General features: G+C 45.2%; 1 protein-coding gene and 1 long non-coding RNA gene across 3 annotated transcripts; one reads left to right on the top strand and one right to left on the bottom strand.

Moving 5' to 3' along the window:
* Positions 1-10,214: 10,214 nt before the first annotated feature.
* Positions 10,215-13,432, bottom strand: LOC129386435 (uncharacterized). Its single transcript, XR_008613821.1, has 3 exons — positions 13,100-13,432; positions 12,984-13,043; positions 10,215-10,239 (listed from the first exon to the last, which is right to left on the bottom strand). It is a non-coding gene; the product is annotated as an uncharacterized lncRNA (long non-coding RNA).
* A 200-nt stretch (positions 13,433-13,632) lies between these two features.
* On the top strand, positions 13,633-23,747 carry LOC126537629 (F-box only protein 5-like). Of its 2 annotated transcripts, none has more exons than XM_050184785.2 (5): positions 13,633-14,101; positions 16,029-16,243; positions 17,287-17,533; positions 20,209-20,358; positions 22,091-23,747. In XM_050184785.2, exons 2-5 carry the CDS (start codon positions 16,029-16,031, stop codon positions 22,334-22,336), a joined length of 858 nt encoding a protein of 285 aa, XP_050040742.2. In that variant the 5' UTR covers positions 13,633-14,101; the 3' UTR covers positions 22,337-23,747. The 2 variants fall into 2 exon arrangements, with proteins under 2 accessions (XP_050040742.2, XP_054930373.1); XM_055074398.1 differs by lacking the exon at positions 13,633-14,101 and adding an exon at positions 14,128-14,713.
* Positions 23,748-24,228: the final 481 nt, after the last annotated feature.

Here is a 24,228-nt window from a genome sequence, read left to right as displayed (position 1 = left end):
GTATGCTTCTCCTAAGAGGTCACACCCAGAGGGTTGAGTAAGCAGCTTCCGAGTGCGGCCGTGGTCTGCACGTCCATAGCAGAAGTGTCACGTCTATCCCGGACATGTACCCATAGTTGGGGAAACGACGGCGCACTTCTGCCACCGACTGAAGACTGCTGGTGCATTGGCAGCACCAGCCCATGCTTTGTGGATCAATACTTAGCTGCCCAATTAATGTCTTGTAGTATGGGTGGATGGAGTTGGACATGGCTTAACGTAATTTCTTTCTTAATCCAAGATTTTCGCTTCAGGAAATTATTCATGTCGAGATATCTCCTATATGAATACACGTCCTGTGCAAATTGAGAAAACTAAATTAAAGAAACTTGATTAAATATATCCCATGTTTGGCACATGTCAGTGCATAACAAATTTGGCACCTACGTGCCATGCCTCTAGTTGGCCATTTCTTCGTCTTTGCTTTGAGGGGATAGAGCGACATCAAAAAGTCCAGCTTGTCGACGCCACCCATGAATTGATTGTACTTGGCGATTACCTGCGAACAATCAACGTCGACATATGCCTTGGCAACTTCGCTCCATCTCTTCACCTTAGTGATGTTGCCTAGTCCTACAAATGTAGAGACCATATTGACTGGACCATTGTCGTGCCAGCAAACAATGACGTCTTCCTCTTCGGCAATCTTGAAGTTGTAGCTTTCGTGCCCTTTAAGTTCTTTTTCACTTTTGAGCTCACAGCCTAGAATTCTTTTGGCCCTAATCGTACCAGAGGCCAAAATACCAAGCAATTTGAGCTCTCGGAAGAGTGGCACAGAAGAAAAATAATTGTCCATGTAGCATATAACATTCAGATCGTGTGGGAGAGATTCCACAAGCTGCATCATGACTGATCCACCAAGACCCAAATGTGAATGGTCCTTGCTTACACCAGTGCCTTTCCCTTGATAGAATTCAAAATCATGCGCCATGCCGTCTCAACTGTAACAGACGAATACTTTAATTCCGTCAGGGTTTGGCGTGTTCACAAACTGCTTAGCATGGACCCTTTCTGTAAAAGGCACCATCTGTTCGTCAATGCTGCTTTCGGCGAGAGGCTGCAGAGCAAGACATCGGCTTCTGACAACATCAACGATTGGTGCCACTTTCCAAAACTTGTTCTTCGGCAGATCCAGCGGAGCATTGCCATCAGTAACATGCAGTGCTGCTCAAACCTTGAAAAATCGTTTGAATGTCATCACATCCACAATACATGGTATTCTTGTGTCCTCTTGCCAATACATGCGAATCCTAGGAAATTTCAAGATTCCCATGCGTATCATAATGCCAATGAGAACTTTGATTTCTGCCGATGTGCTATTTAGTTCAACTTCATCTCTTTGCAGTGCATAAATGTTGATTAAATGTGCTACGTCATCAAAAATGTCCTCTGGAAAGTACTTCGCAAAGTACTCAAGCGGCTCAAGGATAGCTGATCCTCGGTCAGGGATGAACATGCACTCGGTGTTTACTGGTGAGAATTTCTTCTTAATCGACTTCACAACTGTTTTCTTTCTTTTTGTTGCCAGTGGCTGCACCTTCTCTTCATCTTCACTGCTACTGATGTCGTGGTCAATTAGGAAAGGATCTTCATTTGAAGCAGTCTAGAATAAAATGAAAAAGTTATAGAACTAAACAGCAAAATATAAAATTTCTTTTTAGTGGCCAAACTTGCCACAATTTCGGCAGCTTCTTCGAATTCGTCTGAGAAGTCCCCATCTGAGATGTTGCCATCAGCTGTTCTGGCCAAAAGAGCCTGGGCCGACGTCGTCGACGGCTTTTGCCGGCATGCATAATGCATGAAAGATATAATGCATGAAAGATATGTATAACTTCAGCACTACCAGTTAGAAACAAAATAAAATGCCCAGGTAAAGTGATCTGATGAGGCAGCCTTGAGGCGCCATGTGTACAATTGTACTCACACATATTTCACTGCAAGGCGCTAAGCCATCTTTAACAAAAACCAAAAAAAAAGAAATATTGTTTGTGACAAGCTATAACCGTATGTGTTAAGCTGATATGAACATCATTTTTGTAAACAAATTTTACACGAGCAAAAACAAAAATAATCGGATTGCACTAGCGTGCTGATCCGAAAAAGGTGGAGGCGTCCATCTTGAGTGTTTATTTTGATTTGTGCTTTGCTTGAAAATCATGGATGGTGCTAGCTGTCCACTAAGGAAGCATGTCTCAATGCTCACATGGTGTGTCATTCAACTTGAAGCAAAGGCGGGCGTGCGACGTGGCGCCAAACTTAATGTGTACAATTGTACACACCGCTGCTGAAGGAGATACCCTACAACAAGACGAATTTGCAGTAATGTGTAATTGGTCCTCTGGCCGCTAAAGCAGCATCTACCCAACTCCACCTCCCAGGCGTCACGCCATAGCTACGCTCCCTTTAGCAGGAACCTTCCATGCCAGGCATAGTGGTGAAGCATAGGAAAAAGAACATCTACAGCAGAAGTCAAAGGGGGAAGATTATATACAGGTTTACAGCATAAGTGCGTGTCCATAGCTAGGCGACACCTGGCTGGGCGGAGCGTGTGCAGATGAGGCCCAGGTGTCACATGCTGTAAAGATCACTTTCCAAGTTTTACGAGGTAACATCAGGTTGAATATGGACTATAAATGCTATCAAAGAATGAGGTCATAAAATGATACCATTACAGAATCACAAATTTATTGCTGAAATAAAAATGGCAACACAAATTTATGTACATCACGAGCTCCACCTTCTTGTCTTCATCTCGCATCAAAGACAATCACTGTGAGATATAAGTTAAGGAAACTGGTCCACAATCAATATAAAACACTTGTATGGTGCAAAACAATCAGTGTTGAATCATCTTTACAGCACACAAGAAAAGCACATGCTGAGTTTTCCATCTTGATGCAGCAAAAGGTCAAAAGCTACTGGTAGGTGCGATGAACAAAAGTTACATGCTGTTAAGTATGTTGAAACTTGCATGACAGTCAAGAAATTTGAGAAATAATTTTTATAAGATGTATTCAACCAAAAGAGAGATATTTCGTTTTCGTAAAGTGACACCTCTCCACCTAATTTCCATTTCCATAAAAAAAAATCAAGCAAATTCAAAGCATTGTTTGGCATCTATGTGATGCAAGCTTTGTGTAAGTGCATATTTCGGCAATAATTTCGGCGCAGTTTTTTTCCAACAAAGACTTTCTCGAGTTCTTTTCAAGTTCAACAACGTTGAAGCAAATGTGGCAGTATCTGCAAGATATAAATACTAATTTTGCAATAACAAGGGTGAATACCTTTGAAGTGCAGGTGCTGTTGACAAGCTTTTAAATGCGAGCTTTTCTTTGCCTACCCCACCCATTTTTCTGAACTTGGCTTTCCAGCCTCTATGCAATGTTAAGGCTCGATAGACGCCACCACAATACTGTCTGATGTGTACACATTGTGCCTATCAGAGCAACGGCATTGCATGATGATGCAAAGGAATAGAATGGTGCCGACAAAAATGCTCAAGATGATGATGATCACTAATGCTCAGTTAGGTCTTCAAATGCTCCTGCATTTGCAGCAACATCCATCAACAGATTAATTCTATTTGAACTTCTTATATTACAATGGTACAGAGGGAATCTCCCGCAGTCCGTACTGCAACATCTAGAAAATCTAGAAGACATCTTGGTGTTCTGCACGAAGCATTGCAGTGCACCGGGCTGGTGGTCCCCAAGCAGCCCGAGATGCACGCTGCCATTCTGGCAGCTTCGGCAAGCTTACGTTTGCACATCCTTTATTTGGCCTGGGAAAGAAGCTTTCTCAAGCGGGGCATTTGACCTGTCCATTTGGCATGAATCGTTGTGGCACAATACGCCAACACTTGTAGAGCTGGTGGGGCCCAAGCGACCCAAGATGCACACTGTGCTTTCACTAGTGAGTAGTGTTTAAAAACAACAAGAAATCAAAAACGAAGTAAAACTGGTGGGCAATGCAGCAATATGATGCCGCCATGGTAAAACATGATGCACCCTTCGAGCCACCTGCAGCATGGAAAGGCAGCGCATTTGGGTTATCACCTGCCAAACGCGTGCAGTACGCTTCCAACGACACTAAGCACCATGCACTGTGAAACAGGTAGGTGAAAATGCTTGCGAGGGGACTGCCTTTGACAACAGTTTGCGGCATATGGAAAGCACGGGAAAAGCTAAGGAATGGTGCTGCATTGAACATCCAAGAGGTGCCGCTTGAAAGGATCAGGCTTTCCCGAGGTTGAAGAAGCTCTAATGTTGTGGCTGAAAAAAGCCAGGGCAAAGTCTAACAAAGTCAAAAGAATGCCACAACGTAAGTGTGAGGGTGGCGTGCAGAGAGATAGCACGTGCGGACCATGAAGGTGCCTTAGAATGGCAGAATGGGCCACTGTCGGTCACTCTAGCCTACTACACGATGGAAGACGTCTTCAACATGGACGAGTCGGCACACTTCTACAGACTTGTGCCAAACAGAATGTTGGCATTCAAGGGCTAAAATTGCACTGGTGGCAAACATGCCAAAGAAAGGCTGTCAGTTGCTTTTGCGGTCAGCGTGGCAGGAAGCCAGAAGCTGCCACTGCTTATAGACCTGTACACAAACCCAAGGCACTTTAAAGGCGCCCAACTGATCTCGGGTGTCATATACAGAAGCAATACAAAGACTTGATGGGCAAAGCGTTTGGAGGAATATGTGCGGCTCCTGGACCGGCGTATTGTGGGAGAAAAAAAAAGAATAAAAGTTCCCCTTGTGCTCGTGTCAGCACACATTGCAGTGGATAACTTGAGCACAATCGAACTCTTCTGGCCACCGAACACCACGGCACTTGCACAACCCCTCGACCAGGGCATCATTCACTTAGTCAAGCATCTATAAAGGAAGAACTTGCTGCGCAGAATGCTGCTAGCAATGGAGTGTGACAAGCAGACATGCTAGGTGCAATGCACCTTCTAGCCTACTCGTGACAGCAGGTGGATTCCGTTAAAGTTGAGAATTGCTTCGCTCGAGCGAAGTTCATTGTGTGCGTGAGCAATGCCAACAAAGAAGGTAGCGCCGACGACTGCGACAGCCTGCTCACAAGGGTGTTGGAGCAACAAGTTAATGCCGAGGCTCTGCAGTTCGATTCATTCCAAAAAGTAGACACCGATGTGGCAACATCTCCTGACTTATCAGACAGTGAAATTGTTGCTGTTGCACCTTGTGAAGTTAAAGATGTCGAGAACTATGATGATGTCAAGGTGGACAAACTCTGACGGAAGTTGCTGATGCCATGGCTGTGATGAGGGCATTTGCCGAGGAGAAAGGCCTCATGGCAAAGCTGGCCTGAGGCCTCTCGGAATTTGAGGATGCTGTTGTCACTGCAAGGCCTCTGCGGTGGCCACTGAAACTGAACAACTTTTGGTCCATTGCTTCAGAATAAAGCAAGCTGTGCATTGTGAACATTACTACTCATGACAATTTCTTCACTTCTGAAAGGTAAGTCATGGCTGATTCGCGATTTTCGGTTAAGGCGTATAACCGGTTAGTATGTATTTTTCCCATGTCCCTACCAACTGCGTATTAATGAGGTTTTACTGTACATATCAAACTGAAAAGCAACAATAATGGACAAGTGTGCAAGGATACAACGCTTGGTGCGTTTCTTGTACATGATCCTGTAGCCGCACTCCCTGCAACGAATGGGATCTCTTGGCCGAATCTCATTCTCCTGGTGGCACTCTGCATAGAAAACCAAAGAAGAGCTGGTTTGCATCGCACAATCTGTAAGCGGTCCGTTGTACATTGGTGAAAGCTCAGTCTTCAGTGAATCCTGCCATGTGAACAACGATCTTGACTTGAATCAGTCTAGCTAAATAAGCCTAACCATTTAATACAATGCCGTTAGGTTCAGTGAAGAAATATACTTTTTATGCCTGCTATTGACCACTGCCGCAATGTGCAAGCAGCATGCAGGCTTCTTCAACATAGCCAATCATATAGACAGACCCTCTCTCTAAAGAAAGCAGCATGGAATACAGTAAACGATACAAAATTATGAGTATTCACATTAAATATCACATTACATGTAATTTGGCCACCCTAATTTCTCTTTTGATTGTTCCAATAGCAACAATGTTTTTCTTTCTTTTCTGGTGTGTGTAACGTCAAGAAGTTTGTCCTCTTCAGCACCAATTAATTCTGTACTTTGAAGATTTTAGTTTCGCCCCTTTTCTAGCACCTGAAGAATCATAAAAAGCATAAAGCTGCAGAACAGATTAGGAATTTTCAATTCTTCAGTGAGTTTTGTCAAGTTTACAGGATGTGGACTCCATGCGAGAACTCTACAGGGATGTGAGATATGAGAACATCAACTATTTCATGCCTAGCATACATGGAAAGTACGTATCCAGGCACTTGAAAAACAAGCCTGATGAAACATCGTGAAACGATATGAAAGAAGTGAACCCGCTAAATGATGACATACTAACATGCAAACACCCCTTCAGCTATTCTCAGATTCGTTTTAATAAAACACTTTACAAATATTACCCTTAACTTGCAGCACTGGTCAACTTGGAAGTGTTTCAAGGTGCATTTTAATATCATTATTTTCATGACTGCTATGGATTTTGATACCCTATTTTGGCATGCACAATTGTACACACTGCATTAAAGAGGCATAGAAGCCCACCAAACTGTTTAACGGTAACTCGTTGAAGTGCATCAATTAAAGCCTTATACATTCACTTCATTCAATACGTTAAGCAGCTAAGCTTTTTCAATAAAAAGATCGAAGGCGGTTCAACCTCCAGTTGAAGTCGATGACAGACAAAGCCTTCCTGAATGAGTTTGGGACGAGATAGGGGCAAAGTTAGTGCACATCACACTTTATCGCATCACCCCTCGCATGAGGGGAGTAGGAGGGGCATCTGACTATTAAAAATTTTCTGAGCGCACTATCTTCGAGATCAGCACACATCTTGATGCATGATATGTTAACGACATTTAAATAATATCCAGGGTTTTACACACCAAAACTACCATATAGTGCGAAATATAGTTTGAGATTTTTTCAAAAAATATTACCAAAAGGTCACCCCTCGACTTACATACCGACGCGCCCCAATGTTAACGCGGCCTACGCAGTTGGACAGACGCCATCTTCCCTTTTTGTGCAGCAATCGTTCCTGGAATTGCCAATTTCCCGACAACTCACAAAATAAGTACGAGTACTCACGTCAGTTCACCATGGCGTTTAAAAAGAAAGTAATCGAATATGCTGAAATGCATGGGAACATGTCCGCCCAGCAGCAATTTGGCATCTCAGAAAAAAGCGTCCGGTACTGGAGAACGCAGAAAGTCAAGCTGTCTGCCTGCAACGCGCAGAAGACGTCCTTTCATGGGCACTGCACAGTGCACCCGGAGCTCGAAGACAAGGTGGATTTCGTCCGCGAACATTGTGCCAGATCTTTGCCAGTGACAGCAGAACTCATCCGCATCAAAGCTATCGAGATCGCTCGAGAATCCGGAATGCCCAAGGAACAATTCAAGGGCTCTATTTACTGGGTTCGTCGCTTCATGTGACGCAAGGGATTCGCACTTCGACGGCGCACATCAATCTGCCAGAAGCTGCCAAAGGCATATAAGGACAAGCTGGTCGAATTCCAGTGCTATGTTATCCGTCTCCGGCAGCAGCATGGCTGCATGTTGGGACAGATCGGCAACGCTGATGAAACACCGGTGTGGTTCGACATGCCGTCGCCCACCACAGTGTGTGTGGACGTGGCACAAAAGAAGTCAAGCTTCTTTCTACGGGGAACAAGAATTCGCGCTTCACGGTGATGCTCACATGTACTGCAGATGGCAGAAAGCTGCCCCCATACATAATCTTCAAGAGGAAGACGCTGCCGAAAGAGGCTTTCCAGTGAGATGTCGTCGTTCGCGTGAATAAAAAGGGCTATATGGACGAGGCCCTCATGCTCAATTGGATCAAGACCGTCTGGAATCGGCAACCTGCGCTCTCCTGCGGTGTCCGAGCATGCTTGTCTTGGATGCCTTTCGCAGGCACTTGACCGCAGGTGTGAAGCAGGCCCTCCGCGACGGGAGGATGGAGCTCGCAGTAATTCCAGGAGGCATGACGTCAACACTTCAACCACCGGACGTCGTGCTCAACAAGCACTTTAAACACCGTGTCCATGAACAGTATAATCAGTGGATGGCCGGCGACCACCCGACGATCCCAACCGGCCGGCTGCGCAGGCCGCCTCTCGCCACTGTGGCCACATAGGTGTCACAGGCTTGGCGCTCGCTGCCAGACGATATGATGGTGCGGGCATTCAAGAAGTGTTGCATTAGCAACTCCTTGGACGGCACCGAGGATGACATGCTGTGGGACGCAGCCAGTGAAAAGCAGTCATCTTCGGACAAGCGTTCAGACAGCTCGAACGAATGAGCAGGTGACGAGTCTGGCGGCACCACTAAATAAAACAAAGTTCTGTGCCTTATAATATTTATGTTGACTTCTTTGCTTCAATGTAAGGGGGTCGACCTATATTTCGCATTATACAGTACGACTTGATTACAAGAAGCGCTGCTGTGGAAGAAAAGCGTTTATAGTGTAATGGTTACAGTATCGGGCTTCTGTGCTAGAGGTCCTCTGTTCGAATTTGTCCATTGGACAATTTTACTGATTTATTTATTTCAAAAACCACAATTTCACCGTAAGGCCAAAGCAATGCATGAGATAGCAGCATGCTGGGACGTTACACCAAGTAGGGCTCATAGCTTTAGTGCCAGTGTAAATTGCAGTAAACATCCATGGTGTGGCATGCACTGACACATGAACAGAGAAATCAGAGACTAAAAGCAGCATCAAGTAAAACTGCAAGGTCTTGTCGGCGTTGTTGCCTTGCATTGGCCTTGTGTTCCCATACTGCGGCACGCTCACAGCGGGCACAATGTGCATCAGCTTCAAGCTTTTGAACTGCAGGGTCTTGTCGACTTTGTCGCTTAGACTTTGGCTCCTGTTTCTGCAGCACCGCATCTGAGCGCTTCCAGCGTTGAGCTGCAGCGTGCACCGCAAACGCTGCAGGACGTTGTTGCTGTGCCTGGACTCACAGTGGTCTTGACGCGTATACGGGCCTGCCCTGCCTCAGCGCGATTGGCGCTTCACTGGAGCCCCTCAACAGGCATTCTGAGAACACGTGGAGGCATGTTTGCACGATGCGAGGGACCCGGTCCTTCGCTGCAGAGATGCCGCCTCGGCAGGTACTATCATGGCTACTATGTGTGGAAAAACTATGGCACAAGCTGACGGGGTCTGCATAGGCTGTGTTACAATTTAGCAAGCAGAGTTGTCTCACCAGAGAGTCTTTGAATACAACTTTTGTTCACCAGTATGTGCGATTGGAACGCAAACACACCTAGACATCTTTTGCCACCTGGTGTTCAAATTGAGATGCAAAGGAAAATTGTACAGTCAATGTGAGTAATGTTCTTCAGAGCACATATCAAAACTGAAGAAATCAGTATTTTTTCATTTAATTATTGATGATGGCAAGAAATTGCGTGGAAGATTGATATAGTTGATATTTCAATGAAATGCACCCAGCACCTCAACGTGCTGGCTTTCACATAGGAAATAAGTAAGGATGCTTTATTCTGCCTGCTGAGGCATGCACCCCTGGCCTAATGGTTAGCGCAACTGGCCGCTATGCTAGGGGTCCTCTGTCCAAATCCTGCCATCAAACAATTTTATGTATGCTTAGTGTGTGTACGTATGTGTGTGTATATAGATATATACACATGCACGTGTGTGTGCGTCCAGAGCATCATGGCTCTGGACGCACTTTTAGGCTGCACTGTGCCTGGGATCGGACCACGAGGGAATAGGCTAGAAACATACCCAATACGAAAAAGCAATGGTAACTCACTAGGAAAGAGTTAATTTTCACAAAAGTAGTGCAATCAACTGTTATCTGTTGAGCCTTTCCCAAAGCAAGGATGAAAAGAACTAATTTCCATGCTTGGCTTCTGTTGTCTTTCAAAATCTGCACACACAAGGAGCAATATCACCGATCCGCATCCCATAAAACACGCATGCTTACAGCTAAGCAGCTGCACATACCACCACATATGTAGATCATCGGTGCCTTCACAGGCTGAGCCTGATCCTTTGGTGCAGCCTCCATGGCTCAAACAGCAGCAGTTCCTTCACTGCACAGAAGTGTCAAAAAATAAGTCGTGCTTCAAAGTGCGATTATAGGTGCTGGGGAACAAGACAGTGACAGCACACAGCACGAATGTTGGCGATCAAACAATGTTAACTAAAAGGTAATCGCTAATCACCGGATCTACAGGCACTAAAAATGTGGGTCGTAGGCAGCTAGCACCGGCACCTAAAGCCTCTTTTTAGGCATAATCAGGACTGTAAAGTGGCATTTGCATGGGAGCAAAATCCCTCACTTCGCAATAAGGAGTGCACACCACGTGATGCGACACTTTTTGGGGACAAGGTGATGACTTAAGACACTGCCAAGGTATGGGAGACATTTTGCTGCGCAAGTACAAAACATCCCCCCTTGGCAGGTAAGAAAGCAGGGATGTTTCAAACTAGTCTCGCAACCTATCACACTGCCCTCACTGGCAGTGTAGAAGCAGCATCGAAATTGCCGCTGTCTTCTTGGGTGCACAGTGGTCTTGTTTGCTGTTGTCTTTTAATGGCACAAACATGTCAAAGCTCAGTGAGTCTTTTCTACTCATTCGTGGAGCAATTTCCGAGTCTTTGACACATCCTATCCGCATCTGCTCATACGCTTGGTGTTGAGAGTGTAGGCCGCTAAAACCGCCTGCCAACATTGACATTTTTTAATCCCTGCAGTCCGTGTGAGCAAGTGGCATGCTCCCCTTTACCTTGAGGGCTTTCCTGAGTGAATACCCCTTAACAAGCAATACAGACTGTTTGCAATCCATGTTTTATGGATTGAATGTGTATGTAGCCAATCTTCATGGTAAAAAACTGACGTAACATTCCCTTGCGAAGTCTGGAAGGCAGCAGCCATATTGCGCAAGTCATCACTTCATAGCGCTTTGTTCGGTACACGAAGAGTCCTCTTTTTTGTGTCAATCTGCATACTGCAGCCAACATGCTTAAATACATTTTTTCTGACACTATGAGCAGATAGTGTATATTCATTAGCCAAACTTTCCAGCTTACAATGGCACATCAAGTGGAGCAAGCACGAAAAACACAAGATGCACCAGGAAAGCTGCTAAATAGTTAACAAGAGAAGCTCAAATCCGTGTCTAATGGAATGAGGTCAATGAATGTTCCAGCAAGATTGTGTATGTTTACTAATCTATGTAAAAGTTCTAAGAACAGTAACACATGATTATAATCTCTAAGTGACCCTGGTGCACACATTCAATTCTGAAGATCACCAACCAACCCAACACCACGTTGTATAGGCAACAATAGGTCGGTGTGTGAAAACAATGACAACATTTTTAGAATAGTTCTTGGAGCCTTTGTGCTCACGCACCCTTCATAGAGAGAGGGGAGGGACAGCACTTAATAGGAAAAATGGAGGCCGTGGACAAGAGTTCTTAGTTGCAAAACACCCTTGCAGGGCTGCACAGATTTTTGTAAATTGTCTCTTGTTGGGAGTCATCTCGCAGTGGAGGCTAACTACAATGGCCACCAGTCACAATGGTAATCCTTAGAGTGTGTATTTGTATACATTTTGAATGCACTGCGCTCTCCGCATATGGCGACCCGATTTAAAGGGTAAAGCCGAGTCGGCATGAACATGGGGCATCTGCCTTAAAGACATCTGTTGCTCCCCATGGAGTCAATGTCAGGAGCAATCATTGTAAACCAGCACCTACTTGCTCAGACCAAGACTACTTCCAGTCACGCTGGTGCTAACAATGGCCGCTAGTCACAATGGTAACCCTTTTCCCCTTAAAAGCAACCTTCCTCTCCAAAAATTTACAGAAAAGTAGATCACAGTCAACAAGGCTCAATTATTGTCAGTAGCAGGTGGCCACTTGTGCAGATCACGACTTCTGCTCGGTGGGCGCACAGCTGACACAAATGTTGGTTGTGCACACAACACGATCCACGGACAACGCCAGGGAGCCTTTGGCTTACGAGCAGCCACATTCCAGTGCTCCAAAATAACCTTTATAGAATCCAGGAAGCAGACATGAAGCTGTTAGACTAGACTGACTGACAAAATGAGCAGCTTAACATTGACCTTTGTGAGAAGCCTTCCTATTGTCGATGCTTCTAACTATAAATTTGCATAAATTTACTTGTTGTTCCTAATAAAAGCGAGCACTTGTATAAGTCTGCTTTTTCGTGTACTTGTGTTTTTTGAACTGCTCACTTTCACTTCCAAATGCAGCATCTCACGCTACTGTACATTCTACTATACCAATGCATTAGGAATGTGGTAGGCTAACACCATGAGAGTAAGGCATAGTCTACAACCTATGCGTCTGTAGATGTGAATCATGCGCTCCAGCCTGGTTCTCCATGAAATAAGGCTGCAAAAAGGCGCATGGTTATCATTGTCATGTATAAAATCTATAGAAAAATGTGACAAGGCGCCTATATACGTCCTGCAACATCGTAATCATTATATTCCAGACCACCACAAATGAAGGAGGTCGAACGGCGGAATGTCCGGACACGAGTTTTTGGTTAAACACGGCCTTGACGAATTCACGGCGCGCATATCTTTATTGCACGCATAGGCGCTCCATTTCAATTCTACGCAATGGAGCACCACGAGAGTGCAGGTCCAGTGTAGATGAGCAGCCCTCAGACAAACAAAGCAACATGATTTCACAAGCCACTTGCTTTGGCGATTGCGCATGATCCCTACACAAAACATAAGGGAATCATAAGGGAATCCTTGTAAGAAGGAAAAAAAAAAAGAAAAAACAACCGGTACCGGCAACAGTGTGGCTGTAATAGGCACATGCGTTGTCCTTGTGTTGCACTGTTCTTTGCGCTGCGGTTCAAAAATGTGCGTTACAACCAAGTAGCCCGGCTTTCAATATTACTTACTTTCAGACTGGTTTCCTTGCTATATCACAAATGCGGTCGGGAAACAGTCTACGAGTTCTTGTAGCACTTGTTTTGCGGCTCCCAAGTTTAGCACGCTGATGAAGTTTCAGACATTGATCACGCTGATCGCTTCATATTCCGCCATATGTTCACTCTACGACCCCGACACACACTTGAGTGCACAGTGTCCTGGAAAACTAAATTCTCTTTCAGCAGCGAAAAGTGCAACTATGCGTTGGCACAGCCCTTAACGAAGCAATCGATCACAATGTCACCTTAAAACCAAAGCGCAACTACGACTCATTGCTAATTACGCAGCGTAAGCAAACAAACAATTACCACACACACGCTTAAAATGTTCGAAAATGATATTCCACTGGAAGGGCGTAGGAACACAAGCCGTGCGAGCGAAACAACGTGCAAGTTGGCGATGAGCTGTCGCGCCTGCTAAAAATTGATAAGCAATTGATAAGTGGCCGCGCCACTTATCAGTTGGTCTACGACTAAAAATGCTTAACAAATGCTCACCAGATTTCCTTTTTCGTTTTTTTTCTAGGCGGGAAAAAAAGCGGTCAGATGCGATCAAGCGATGTGACTAACGGAGCCGTCAACGCGTATCAACAAGAAACATCACGCGGCCGCCATTACTTGCTAATCTGTCGTGCGAAACGACAGTAACTACCGTTTTGACAATAGCGAAAAAAAGCTGATAAAATGAAAACGTGCAGCTGCTTTCCAAAAATGAGAAACTAAATCATTAATTACCAATAAAACCTGGACAGGTGATACTTTACTTAATTAAAAACAAAAATTTATTCTTTTGCGCCGGGTTTTGAGCACCCGCTAAACGCTGATTGGTCGCAGCTGGTCAAATTGAATGTCCCGCGTGTGTTTGAAACGGGAGGCCAGATTTTGCACATGACAGCCGTTGCGATGTGGTCAGCATAGTCGCCTCGCCTCGCTTGTTTCCGTTGCATCGCCCGTTCGGTGTCGTTCACAAAGGTAAGAATGAATGCCGATAACTCACCTGTTGGTCTTTCCCAGCTAGTTCATAGTTGTGGTTGATGTAGGGAGTGACAAAAAGGGCGCCAGACCACGGCTCGACCGGTGTTAGCGCGCCGCACCTGTGACGTGAGGTTGGCGCGGGCGGGCTACCGGCATGACGTATGTTTTTGCGGGAAAACTTTGCTATCACAGTCGTCTCGCGGCGTCCAAGGTGCCTTGTTAACGGACATCGACGGCTAATTGTTGCAGATTCTTTTTCCCCCGATAGTTTGGTGCGACGCTGCGAAACACCGCGAGCTCCAGCGCAGCGCGTGACCTGCGTGGAATGGTACACGACTGTGGAGGGCGCTCCACTGTGCGCCTGGCGAATTCGAACGAACTCTAGTAGGACTTCGCGAGGCCTATGCAACTGGCGAAGTGAACGGTGCCTTGTTTTCTTTGCCGGTCGCTTCGCGCGAAACGGATGTGATTATTTTTTTTTTATGCGGCGGTTGCCGATACCTCGGAAGTTTGACGGTCCTCCCCGTTCCTACAGCGACACCACGACACTTCTACTTGGCTTCCACTCAACGATCCGATCGGGGCTCATCAACGTATCACCGAAAGCTGGTTCGTTGTAGCAACCAACCTCTCAACGCTGCCAATGCGTCAGTTTTTGTGTTTAGGCCGCGGGAAATAACTATTCGGCAGATTTTTTTTTTTTCCCGTCTGCTTGCACGTCTGCTACGCCGACTACCGAAAGCCTGCTGTGCGCGTGAAATCAGCATGGCCGATGCAAACCGTTGCCAGTGCAACTTGTAACATAGAGGTACGGTTATTCAGCCGGCAATTTCGAGTGATTTGTTTTTTTTTTTTTTTTTTTTGTACGTGTAAAGCGCGCGCACGAAAGTGAGTGGCCTCGTAGGTCTTCCCTACCGTTTCGCGAATGCGAAATATTTATTCTTTATTTACGTCTCTTTTTTTTTTCCCGAGAGGCAACCGGCTAAATGCTGGAACTATCGGCCCAAGTACTACGACAACGCGAAGTTGGTCATGTCCACACAAACGATGCTTCTTTCAAATTGCACCGATGTGGTACTCTCGCACTGCGAAGGAGATTCCTACCTTACATGAGGCGTTAGAAGCATCGCTTTATATTCATTTAAATTGCGCTTAACTACTGTGGACAGTGCCGCACTCATAATTATGAACTTTAACGACTTTGCACATATCGAACATAAGTGCGTTCTGCGGTCGTTCTACTCCAGTTATCAGCTTATTGATAAATATCTATCCATGAGTTTCACAGTTATTTAACTTATGCAATTTGGGTGTTAGTGCAGCGTATATACCACTACATGTGTCAAGTGAAGCAGCCTTAAAAGTGCTAGCTAGCCTTATTTTGTCACAAGTGCTTGTGGACATGCCCCATTCTAAGTAAAGAGCAAGAATGTGGGGCTATACCAATTGCTTTTGCTCATTCCCATGTGTTAGCCTTTGCAATTTAATAAGAAACCATGATTTGGACTGTTAACCTCCTCCTGAGTGATGGCTGCTGTCCATTGCCACCGGTGCCCAACAAACCTCAGTAGCATGAACTCCAGAGGGCTAGAACCAATAAATGCTCACCAATAAATTTCTAATTAAATAAATTTTTCTATGACACACACTTTCATAAAATTGAGCAAATTTTGAGAGGGCATCAGAGGACGAAAAAAAAAATCGACAAAATTATTTCGCCCAAATCTTCTGCGTGGTACGGTGAAAAGGCAAGGGCATTATTACCGGTAAAATCTGCAATGGTAGAGTGTCACACCTGGGTCACTTGACATGGACTGGCCCTTATAGTGTTTTTAAGGGGGGTCACTTATACAATCACGGCACTAAATTTGCAGTTCATGAGTTGTCTTCCCCCCCTCAACTGGCTTCTATTTCTGTCCCAAAGATGGCGCACACACCCGCGAGGTCCGCCTCTTTCCTAGCGGTGCACGAGACTCCCCGCGTGCTCCAGTCCACACCCATCTCCACTGCGTGGTCCCCGGAGAGCGGGTACTTTGGCTCGGACGGCCAGTCCTCATACCGCAGCTGCACTTTCAGCACTTCGTCTGCACTCGTAAGCGAAGATGACAGCGAAGGCATCTGTTCCATCATGCCGTACAGGTAAGCAAACAACACAGCCAATGGCACTTTACATACCTACAGGCTGCTGCCTTATTGCAGTCGATTATTTCTAACCAAAGATAGTAAAACTTCAGATTCTCCAGGCACCCACTCCTCTTGTGTGTACAAACATGTATGCAAGTTTTCTACAACTGTGCTGCCGAGCACAAGGTCGAGGGTTCGAGTCCCGGTTATCGCAGCTGCATTCCAAAGGAGGCAAAATGTAAAAATGCCTGTGTGCCACACTCTGGGTGCATGTTAAAGAAAAAAAGAAACCCGAGGGTAATCAAAATTAATCTGAAGCCCTCCGCTACGGCGACCCTTATGACCCACTGTTCAGTTTTGGGACATTAAACCACACAATTAGGTTCTCCTACAATGCCACCTAGAAAAAAAAAATCTGGCAATCCCACCCATGCGACTACTTAGGCAATGCTGTCACAACATGGGAGTGCCCATATGGCATATGAACCCGGTCACTTCATCCAATGACGAGACGGAAGACAACTGGCCGTGATGCAGGCCGCGATGATGTTTCTGCAAAGACTGAATCACTTTGACAGACAAACCGCGGCTTGCCAGGCACGTCAGTGTGTCATTGCTTGCCGAGAAAGGTGTCGCTCTAAGGTACCCAGTTGGCATTCTCGTGCGTAGCACCACTTCTGGTCGAAGACAATTGTAAGGCGCTGTGAACGTGCATTTTACAGACACAATGAGTGCTATGTGATAGTTATTACTGTCACTGTCAGGCCTATTCACACAGCCATTGCAGTATGCAACACTGCAATCGTCGTAGCCTTATTGCTACATGCTAACCAATTTCACTTTGCCATGACATCACAATAACGTTGATGATGCTGGAACTGGCATTTTGAGGCAATTTTAATGTTTTAAGATATCTTACATTTTCAGTGTTCCTTAGTACTTACCAAGTCTGATCCTTTTATGTGCAAAGTGCGCATTAGAGTCTCTACAACTTCTAAAATATGTCAGCACTCCTTTGAACCTCTCGTGTACACATTTTTTCACCTCGACAACCGCAGCAACCCCATGACCCAGTTGCTGTGCCTTCCGAAGGAAAGCCCGCCACCTCGTGTGGACATCCTCAAGAAGCTCAAGGGTTTCCGGCCGGTCATGTGCAAGATACTGGGCTACCTGTCCTCGCAGGAGCTGGCTAGCGCCTGCCGCGTCAGCTCGGAATGGCGCAAGCAGTGCCTGTCCATACCCGAGCAAGCGCTACGCTTTACGGAGTACATCAAGAAGAGGGAGGAGCAGTGGGAGTCGTCCAGGGTTAGTGAAACCAACATGCTCTGCACGCACGGCTTATGACTACGAACAGGGAGGTTCTAGAAGGTGACACTCGTAAGGAAACAATAGGTTGAGCTGTACTTGAAAATTGCCTATCTGATACCAACAAAGCCAGTCTCGCCGTGGCAGGAGGCTTGGCACGTGCGACAAGATGCAAAACCGTAGGACTGGTGGCGACGTCGCCTTGAAGTTCCTGCGGCGGATTGCCGCGATGTCATAGATTTTGGCGGCACCTGCTTTGTCCTAGTGAAGTTCTTGTAAAGTTGGACTACACTGTATTGGCACACTACACTATACAGAGTGCCAAGGCCGGACTTAGCTTAAAGTTTAAAGAACTTTTGCTGAGGCACAACAGCCCAAACGTTGGACAGTGCTTTTAAATCCACAATGTTGCACTGACATACCGGTAGTAGGGTTTCGGGGTGAAATTAAAATGACTTAAAATTTCACCTTCATGTTCTGTTCTAATAGTTTACCTATTACTGTGAAATTAATGAAAATGGAGTTTTAGAAGAAAATTTTCAGTCTAAACTTGTTTGTGGTGCTTCTTTAGTGTCCCCCAAAATGGCAGCAAGCAAGAAAACAAACCCGTCGTCATCATCCGCGCAAACAGAAAGTTTTGGCAGAATTAAGTTCTTTGCACTGAAGGGGACCGAACGGCAGTGTTTTGTTCCCCAGAATGACAACGCCCATTATGGGCGAGCTGTGCAATTATAAACATAATACTAAGTACTAATACTAATACTTTTTTATATTTGCTGCTTTAACCCATGTTTTGTATACATCTTTCTTTTTTTCTTATTATAACCGAGGGTCCCGTTGCAGTCCTTGACTTTGGGACCCTCGTCTGCATACTATTTGTTTTTTACGTATTGTTTTTGGAATGACGAATAAACTGAAACTGAAGTGCAAAAAAGGCACCAGACAATCATGTTGGTACTCCTCCTTTTCACTGCTAGCCACTTTCCTTTGAGGACTTAGCCATGTCTATTAATGTCTTATTAATATCTTCTGAGAAAGCCCATGTCGGTAGAGTTAGCAAGTTTTTTTCCTGCACTAAACGTGACGACAGCACTAATGTCATGCTGTGAAGCTTGTCTCCGTTCCAAATGGCTGATCTGTGACAATTCGGGATGGTGGGGTTGTACACAGCCTAGCTTGATCTCGGCCTACAGGTTCCACAGCTTGCAGACTCCGATAAGTTGTAGTGCGGGACACGAGACTTCGGTGCACATTAGTTCGGTGCACCTAATGTGCACAGCTCGTCCACCGTGTGCAGTACAAAGCCTGTGGCCCACGTGACAAGCAGTATTGACAGGCCCGCCTTAAGCAAGGCCGTTAATTAGTTTTCCTTCAATGCCTTAAGATTCTTTTTGTGGAACGCTGCAACCTTGGAGTACAGGGCAAACCACTCTCGTGCGAGGAATACCTATACAATTCACATGTGGAGTTAGCATTTCCGCTCTTTTCTAACAAGAAGTTTGGGGCTTATCTGTTATGTCAAGTCATTTGTGAAATTCTGCAGTTGCTTGCAGTACTTTCTTTTGCAGTGTTATTGGCCACTGATTAGCCTTTCCCAGAGCATGGTAATTATGCACATGTGTTCTCTTTGCAAGTCTTTTTGCATGGCCTACAATTGTACTGGCACTCGCTGCCATTCATTTAGATGCATAACTCTTGTTATAAATTTAAAACAACCTTTAAAGCTATTGCAATCCTTGCTTATTGTGAGGTCGCATTGTGATCATTCACACTGACCAGTTTTGAAGTTTATTTCCCCCAACACAGTTGAATATTGTTATAATGGAGCTGCAACCGTCACAAAAATACCTTAGGTGTATCCAAGATTTGTCATAAACATGCACACCGATATCAGCAAAAAAAAATATATATATATATATATATATATATATATATATATATATATATATATATATATATATACACTTCGTTATATCCACTAATTCATTTTATCCATCTTCGTCGCATTGAGGCTCGACATTATGTACAATAAATTTAGCCAGCCCTTAAAATACGCGAGGAAATGTGACGTAGAAAGTCTTTGTTACTCAGACAAGCTAGCTTTTTTTTTTAATCGTATTCTTTACTCTAAATATGCTTCGTGAGCGGACTGAACAGCATTAAAAGCACAGTCGACCTAGATTGAAAGACTAGGCTTCTCTGATAACGAATTTGTCATTCGTAGCGGGAACAGAGCTTTCGCTAGCAAGAAAATCACGAAAATGAAAAATCGTGGTGGCACACCTATTCTGGACTATGCTACTTCTCGTGCGACATCAGCACTGGCTGATTCCCAGAGTGGCAGAGAGAGAAGTCACGTGGAGATTACGTCAACTAGTCCGTTTTAGCGCAGGCGAGTCAAACTGAGTAGCACCGACGGGACCTTCGGTGGCTGTATTGGTGCAACAAAAAGTTGTATATTGGCACACAAAACGATAATAGACTTTCAGACGAATAATCTGTCGATCTAACTCTGTTCAATATTTCTCTTTGGTGTCATTTTAAGGAAACTGTGCCCCTAATTTGTGCTTGCTTTGAGGGTGGCCGTCCACTTGTGGAGCCAGATATACCATACATAGTACGTCGTCACTGTGTCCACAAGTGCAGCTGCATGATGTGCTACTCCATTTGCGCAGGAAAACTTGCACAATCGCAAGCCATCCAGGAGGGAGCCGTCGAATGCTCCTCCTCTAACAGTTCACAATGCTCAAGCGGAGGTGCAAAATTCGACCGGGCAAGCTGAGAAGGCTATGGACACAAGATCAAGGCTGGACTTGCACATAAAGGTGAGCAAGGCATTGCTGTGTGCCGAGAATTATTTAATTACATTGTCGGGGGTTTTTACGTACCAAGACCACCATGCAAATATTACAGGAAAGCCACTTTCGAATACCGAATATTTATAATTTCACACGCACACACACACACACACACATACTCAAAAAAAAATATATGTATAAAGGTTCTGCGAAGCCCAGCATCGAAAGGTTTATACACATCATTTGATGCATCTAATGCCATTTACAACTGCATGCCAAGTCAACTGAGAAGCCTGTAAATATAGAAACAAAGCAAGGGTGATTGCATCTGGTGCACCATAATGATAGCAATGAAATAATGATACAGCACATCACCAGATGCATGCAGTTTAGCATTAATTGAAGCAGCTAAGTGCAATATACTATATTGCCGTACATCATTTATTAAGGAGCCTAAATGTGGTGAGGGTATACAAATATATACAACTTGCTTCGTAGGCTGCCTCAGGCGAGACACACTTATTTAACGAATAGGAACTATTGTAAGGGAATGATATTTCCGACGCATTCATTTGCTCATGAACTGGTACATTTTGGCAACAACCATGGTTATCCTGCAGCAGAATTGTTTGCAAGTGCCGCCATCTGCCACCTGCTGTTGAAGTCGCGAGTTTGACTCTGGCCGCGGACGTTTCACCCCCATTTCAATGTGGGCGAAATGCAAAAACGCTTGTGCTTAGATTTAGGCACACATTAAAAAACTCCAGCTAATCAAAATTAATCCAGAGGTCCCCACCACTTTGCCTCATAAGATTGTCTTTATTTTTTTCTCTCCCCCCCCTCCCTCCGCTTGCATCAGTCTCTTTCCCTGTAGACTGCAACAATTGCTGTTGTTGCCCCTTGTGGTATTTGAATAGAACGAATATTCGACGACCTCCAATAGAGAATTGTTTATTCGCATTGGAAATTTCGAATAGTTGCACTCTCCCAGTAAAATGGTATCGCACCGTCTACGCTTCTAATTACACTGCCTTCGGGATCAGCCCACGCTGCAAGCTTACGTACAAGACCGGCAGCCTAGTAGCATTGACCTACGTGATGCTGTCGCATTAAAACGTGCTGTTTACAGTGAATACGTGGTTACACGTATAAATCTACAACTGCATAATGCTCGTCGCATGTCAATTACCTTAGCAGGACATTAGTAAGTAATGCATGTTTGTGCCATGCTACACTTCCTGCAGAATAAATTAAATGCCTATTGCTTTCAAGTGACTGGACGAGTAAGCCTGTAGTGTTGCTAGATAAACATGTAAGCAAGGGATGATTCTGTATCGCATGTGACACATGCTTACACGTGTGCCGACTGTGCATGGGTTCAGTGCAAAGCTATAGCCACAGGGCCAGAGTTGGTGGCACGTTGCCGTTTTACTACTCGTTCAGGTTGAAAACAAATAGGACTGTGATTTTCTCAGCTTGGCAGGAGCTTGAGGAACAAAAGAGTTGTGGTTCTTGACCCTAGGTGACCTCTCTTTATTTTCGGGTGCTTGAATGCTTGTACTGTAAACGTGACTCGCCTGCGCACGAAATTCCTGGGAAACGTAGTAAAACTTCTGCCATTTCCTGCTATACGAAGGGGTTATAATTGCTAGCAGAATAGCTCGGCAAAGTATAAGCAGCACAGAAGCCTCGTAAAAGCGGTCTTGCTAAACAAACAAGGAAATGTGAGAAATCAAATGAACGTCTCCCAACATTTCAGGAGGCCAAGAATCTCCAGGAAGGCGAGTGGCTCTGGCCCTGTCCCGTCTGCCGGTATCCGAGCCGGGTGACGGCCGCTGGCACTGTTGCCCTTTGCAAGTGCGGCTACAAGTTCTGCCCCAAATGCCGCAGGGACAGCCACTTGCCCAAGCCTTGCGTGGCCCACAGCGGGCAAGTCATCAGCTCGCGAACGCAAAAGAACATCATAGGCAGCAAGTACTCCAAGCGTCAACTGCGCCGCTTATGACCGTGCCCCCCGCATCTGACTTCACGGCCGTGCCCCGCTGTACAGCTTCACATGGGACCAGCAGTGAAAGACTCGATTGCTTGGAGGGGTGCTTGATTGGCGACGTGTGTGTGTGCTTGTGTGCATCTGGCAAACTCCTCACGAGTTTTTGAAGTGTTTATTCTTTTATATAGCTGGCGATTTTTATTCTTAACATTATTCTTAGTGCCTTTACGAGTGACGTGCAGACGATAGTCTGCCTTGTTTTTAGTGCCTTTATAAGTGGCCTGCAGAGAGTCTGCCAGTGTTCTTCTGCCGCCTCACATAACTGCGCATAATGTAAAAGTGCTAAAGTAACAGCCTCGCGCTTGTCGCAGTCAAAAGTTGTGGCCGTGCCATCAAAAGGAATAGAATTCGGAATACCTAATGCGCGAGGCCTGACCATTGATCGCTATGGTCATTTCGTCCACATCACTCTGCCCGTTACAAGCGTGGCCACTTAACGGGCCGACATTTGTGGCTTATCTTCTTAAATTAACGGCACTTGATAAGTATTTAAAGGGCACTTGCCGAGCCAATCCTCCCACTATTGCATAACACTAGCTCCCACAGAGTTGCACGCATGCCGTTATGTGGTGCGTATGCTGACAGGCTCTCTGCAAAGCTTCCTGCCTTCTCTCATCTGGCTTCTGTGAAGAGCAACCCGGCCATTGCACTGTATAAACCATTGCACTGTAAAGCATCCCATCACCACAGGCAGGAAGTTTTCTGTACAGCTGTATCACCCAAGAGCACGCCATGTACATAGTGTACATAACGGAGTGAATGTGCGCCCGTGTGTGTATATACTGTTCATAGTACCGACGCGATCTCGGTGTACTACAGGGAGGGGCTTCAGGACCAACAGGAACTCTGTGCCAAGCTGCTCTTTCAGCTTCCTTTCACAGCAGAGGAACTAGAGAGGTGCTATCTCAGTCTACCTCGATCAAGAAGTATGGATTTCAATATCTTTAAGATAAGTATTAAAAAAAAAGAAAAAAACAGTATTAGTGATGCTTGCCAAAATGCAATGCACGTTGTTTAAAAGCTTGCAGCATTCCACCATCTTTCCCTTTCTTGCATTTTTTGTCTTTAATGGTACAAATTTACAGCACACAAGACTGGCACACCAATGCATTGGCCTTCTCACTTCTCTTTACTACCTTTTTTTGTAGAAGGGGGAAGCCCTGTGGAAAGATGCCTCAACGTATTATGCCACAGACTCGCACAATGACAATCCACGATTACTGCATTTATCTTGCCATGTGCACCCTGCTACTGCAGCAGCCTTTCAGGACTCTCTCAATGCGACAATTGTGCTCAATGTGATACCTATTTATGTGCAGTGTCACAAGGCAAAGCCAAAGTAAAATGAGATTTTTTTTTTTCCCTACGACCTCGTGTCCAAGCTGTGTGTATTCAATTTCCTTCCATGCATGCCACTTTCTGTCTGCTGGAAATTAAGGTCGTGAATACGGGACGGCCTCGACGAAATGAGGCGCTTTTTCCACATACATCTGTCTTCACTCGACCTTTCATAGTTCAGCGGGACATCCAGTGCTACCTGTGCCCAGTGGTGATGTGTTTTTTACAGCTCGTAGAAACATGCCTAGCCTAACGTTTCCTATAATGTTGGTGACTTGGCTAGTTTTCAGTCACCTTAACAACTTTGTCTGTTTAGAGTCTTGGTGATGTAAATAGCCAGCAGATTGCCCGGCTAAAGTTATGCGAGGGACTTTGGCTAAGTTCAATCCTAAGAGGGATATATGGGCCTCGATTTGTCTCTACTCTAAAGACATACCGAAGATGTTGTTCGTGAGCCAACCTAAGCTGCTTTTCTAGGCAAAGAGCAATCTTGAGATCTGATGCAGTTT

Source organism: Dermacentor andersoni, chromosome 4, assembly GCF_023375885.2.
Source record: "Dermacentor andersoni chromosome 4, qqDerAnde1_hic_scaffold, whole genome shotgun sequence".
In the NCBI taxonomy this organism is placed as follows: Eukaryota; Metazoa; Arthropoda; class Arachnida; order Ixodida; family Ixodidae; genus Dermacentor; species Dermacentor andersoni.
This window is presented reverse-complemented; position numbering and strand designations above follow the sequence as displayed.